Source organism: Macrosteles quadrilineatus, unplaced genomic scaffold (genome assembly GCF_028750875.1).
Source record: "Macrosteles quadrilineatus isolate MER2022 unplaced genomic scaffold, UCM_ALF_1.0 Scaffold_3__2_contigs__length_128488019, whole genome shotgun sequence".
NCBI classification, from domain to species: Eukaryota; Metazoa; Arthropoda; class Insecta; order Hemiptera; family Cicadellidae; genus Macrosteles; species Macrosteles quadrilineatus.
The window spans coordinates 40,005,387-40,008,666 of record NW_026542596.1 but is presented as its reverse complement, the minus strand read 5'-3'; the positions used below and the strand labels follow the sequence as shown (position 1 = coordinate 40,008,666).

The 3,280-nt window shown below is 35.5% G+C and overlaps 1 protein-coding gene across 1 annotated transcript; it reads left to right on the top strand.

Moving 5' to 3' along the window:
* Positions 1–1,174: 1,174 nt before the first annotated feature.
* Positions 1,175–2,092, top strand: LOC128989132 (mitochondrial import receptor subunit TOM40 homolog 1-like). Its single transcript, XM_054410999.1, has 2 exons — positions 1,175–1,735; positions 2,075–2,092. Exons 1-2 carry the CDS (start codon positions 1,175–1,177, stop codon positions 2,090–2,092), a joined length of 579 nt encoding a protein of 192 aa, XP_054266974.1.
* The last annotated feature ends 1,188 nt before the right edge of the window (positions 2,093–3,280 follow it).

The following is a 3,280-nucleotide window of genomic DNA, read 5'->3' as shown; positions in this document are numbered from 1 at the left end:
TTTGTTTATTACGTTATGCAGTTTTGAAATTACCTAATTGACGTTCCTTATGACGTTCGGCTCATTAAAAACTTTTACAAACTGTATTAAACAAATTTTCTGCAACCAGAAATTTGCCGCCCCTCAACCCTGCCGCCCGGGGCAACCGCCCCCTCTGCCCCCCCCTTGTTCCGGCCCTGGGTTTAGGCCAAACATAAACAATTATCATAATGGCATTTGATAAAATAACGACTATCGGTTTATGATCTTGTTAAAATGGGTTGCTCTTGATCGTAAAATAAATAAATAAGCTTATATGTCAATCATAATGTTGAGTCGGCAGATTTTTGTTTACTATCATCAACAAAACAGGATGACGCCATCTTGATTTTGCCTCTAATTTGACAAGTCCCACCAACCCGATCACCCGGCCAACCTAACAAAACGAAACTCTGAAACAAAACCAGCAAAAACAGTGGTACGTTTTTAAAACACAGAGTGGTTACTCCAGTTATTATAGCTCAGTGCTTTTTTCCCCTTCAGCCTCACCTTCAGTATCTCAGACTGGAAGGTGCACACAAGTTTTGACAATTAAAGTTAAATATGAAATGTAAAATTGTACATAAGAACTGGGGATTAATATAAACTATAATACGGTAATTTAGAGCTTCATGTAATGAAATGAACTCAGATGACTAATAATTGTTCTTTAACCCTAAAATTTATTATCATGTGTTTTTATCATTTCTGTATAGTTTTTCAAAGTTGCAGCAGATAATGTTTGTTATTTGTTAAACCGAGCAGAATAAACACAAGTTATTTTAAACGTATCTGAATATTATTTGAAATTTATCTTCAATTTAATACCGTAGTTCAATTGTATACAGTGACATTCAAAATGAGCCAAAGAAGACCTGATAACACTAAGGACAGAATAAAAAATCCTGGATTGGTGTTAAATTTGATTGACAAATATAATCAAATTTTACCTATGACATTTGATGGGCTCCGAGTCATTGTTCATAGAGGATTGAGCCGCCATTTCAGGGTGTCCCACAACATCTTTTTAAGTTCTATCACCCCAGGAAATTATCGATTTGGAGCCACTTACGTCGGGAATAATATAGTGAACGAGCATGAAAGCTACCCTGTACTCCTGGGGGATATCGACAGCCGAGGGAACATGAACGCTACTATGTATCATCTCGTCGGCTCCCGTCTAAAGCTGAGGCTGGACAGTCAGATGGAGAAAGGTTCCTTCATCAACTCTCAGCTTGCAGCACACTATCTCGCTGACTCCTCTACATCCTCCTTGATTGTCACCAACCCTGATGTACTACGTAACTCTGGTTCCATGATCCTACAACATCTACAGAACATCACACCAGGACTTGCGATTGGAATGGAGTGTGCTGTCATGTACAACATCGCCCGTCGTAAGTCTATGGAAACTACAAATTTGCTCTCTCAACTTTCGTTAATGGGTAGGTACTCCACCCCACTTTCCGCTTGGAGCATTATTCTAAGCAAGAACAACGTACTTCTCAACTGCTACAAGAAAGCTAGTGAACAAATTGAGTTTGGAATGGAGATTAACTCTAATCTCAGATCCACAGTGTTCCAAACTGTGGGAACTTTAGGTTTCAAGGTTACTCTACCCGACCGTGGAGTTATACTCAGAGGCAGTGTCGATACCAATACTAATGTCGCCTCCGTTTATCAGAAAAGAATCTGTAACACTCCGTTTGCCATATTGGTGAGTACCAATTTAAATCATAAGTCCGGTAACTTTAGATTCGGTTTGGGTTTTATAATTGAGTGACTTAAACCAACCCAATGGGAAATTTCACTGGTTCTGTTTGAATCGATGTCTGGTGTGTGGTAATCTGGAGTGTGGTATTTCAGTTTGTTTATTTAGTGTGAAAAGTAACTTGGTGTTCACAGACTTTTTTATAGTTAGCTTAAAAGTTTATGCTTTATCTGGTATTAAAGATGAACGATTAAATTTAAAATTTGCTCTCATTATTTATTAATGATAACCACAAAATGTGTCTTTGTTGATGTTGATGTATTTGTCAGCACTTTACTTTCGTAGAATTTGTTTGGTATCTAGCGTTGCTACCGTACATGGTTTATGTACCTACCAAAAAACTTGTATGTATAGTATTTTGGACCTACAAGTTAATAAGGGCAAGGTTCCTTCAAACTTCATTTTTATAATATACTGTTGTTTGAAATTCTGCCTACAACACACAGTCATTATAAAAAACCTCTAGATAGCATTTTATTTATATTAATAATAATAATAAATGTGCAATGTCAAGCATTTACTATTAAAATAAAGTACATTAATATAAACACACTATAAAACTAAAATGAGTTTCATTTTTTTTTTATTTCCTTTAGTAGATACTACTGCATCAAGCTTTTACTCTAATTCAGTATAAACACTAGGCTAGGCCTACCTATAAATATTTAAATATGTTTGGTTTTATTTAATCTTAGCTTTCTTTCCATTACAAATTGAACAGTATGATATGATACTAGCCTTTGTGCATAACACTAGATTTTAGTGACATAAAAATCTGACAACGTTTTGCCATGATGTCTTAATAGTAATGCCTCCAAAAACCTACAAATCCCCCCACCGTTCCCCACTCAGTTTGCTTGACCATGGGGGGCCTGAAATTTACACAGTTTTGTATAATTGAAATAACCCCCTGATTAGCATAGTGTGTGTATTGGTGCTAATACATGCATAAAAATAATACACGTCTTATTCATGAAAAAAACCCTTTCTACTCAACATAATTAGGTACCCTATTGTACTGCAATTATTGATTAGACATTAAATATGACATATTCAGTGTAGTCGTCAATTAATTGTATATTGTGGAAACGCTACTCATCGTCTAAGAACTACGTTAAGGATCCTTGGTAAACGTGAGTATGAGGAATGCCTTTCCCATAGCCTACGTTTCTACCCCCCTGGGTATCGTATATTTATATTTTCTACCTATTTCATCAATGATCATTAGGGCTGATGGAGAAAATATTTTAAATTGCCCTCTTGAGTCTTGTTTATATTCACGAGTGTAACTAAATATATTACATTGTACCTAAATAAAAATTAAATGACATGGCAAAAATTAAAATTAAAACTTTTTACGATACGGCTTGAGAAAAAAAAGGCTACCTTGAAAATCAATCGTAAGTTTTAAAAGTTAAAAATCAATCAATGGTATAGTGATCAGAGCCAAATTGTGGTGCAAGCCACTATTTAAAAGGCTGTATTTAGCCT

Bases quoted from the DNA above. Each gene is read 5' to 3' on its own strand.
- LOC128989132 (XM_054410999.1), top strand. From the start codon at position 1,175: ATGTATCATCTCGTCGGCTCCCGTCTAAAGCTGAGGCTGGACAGTCAG.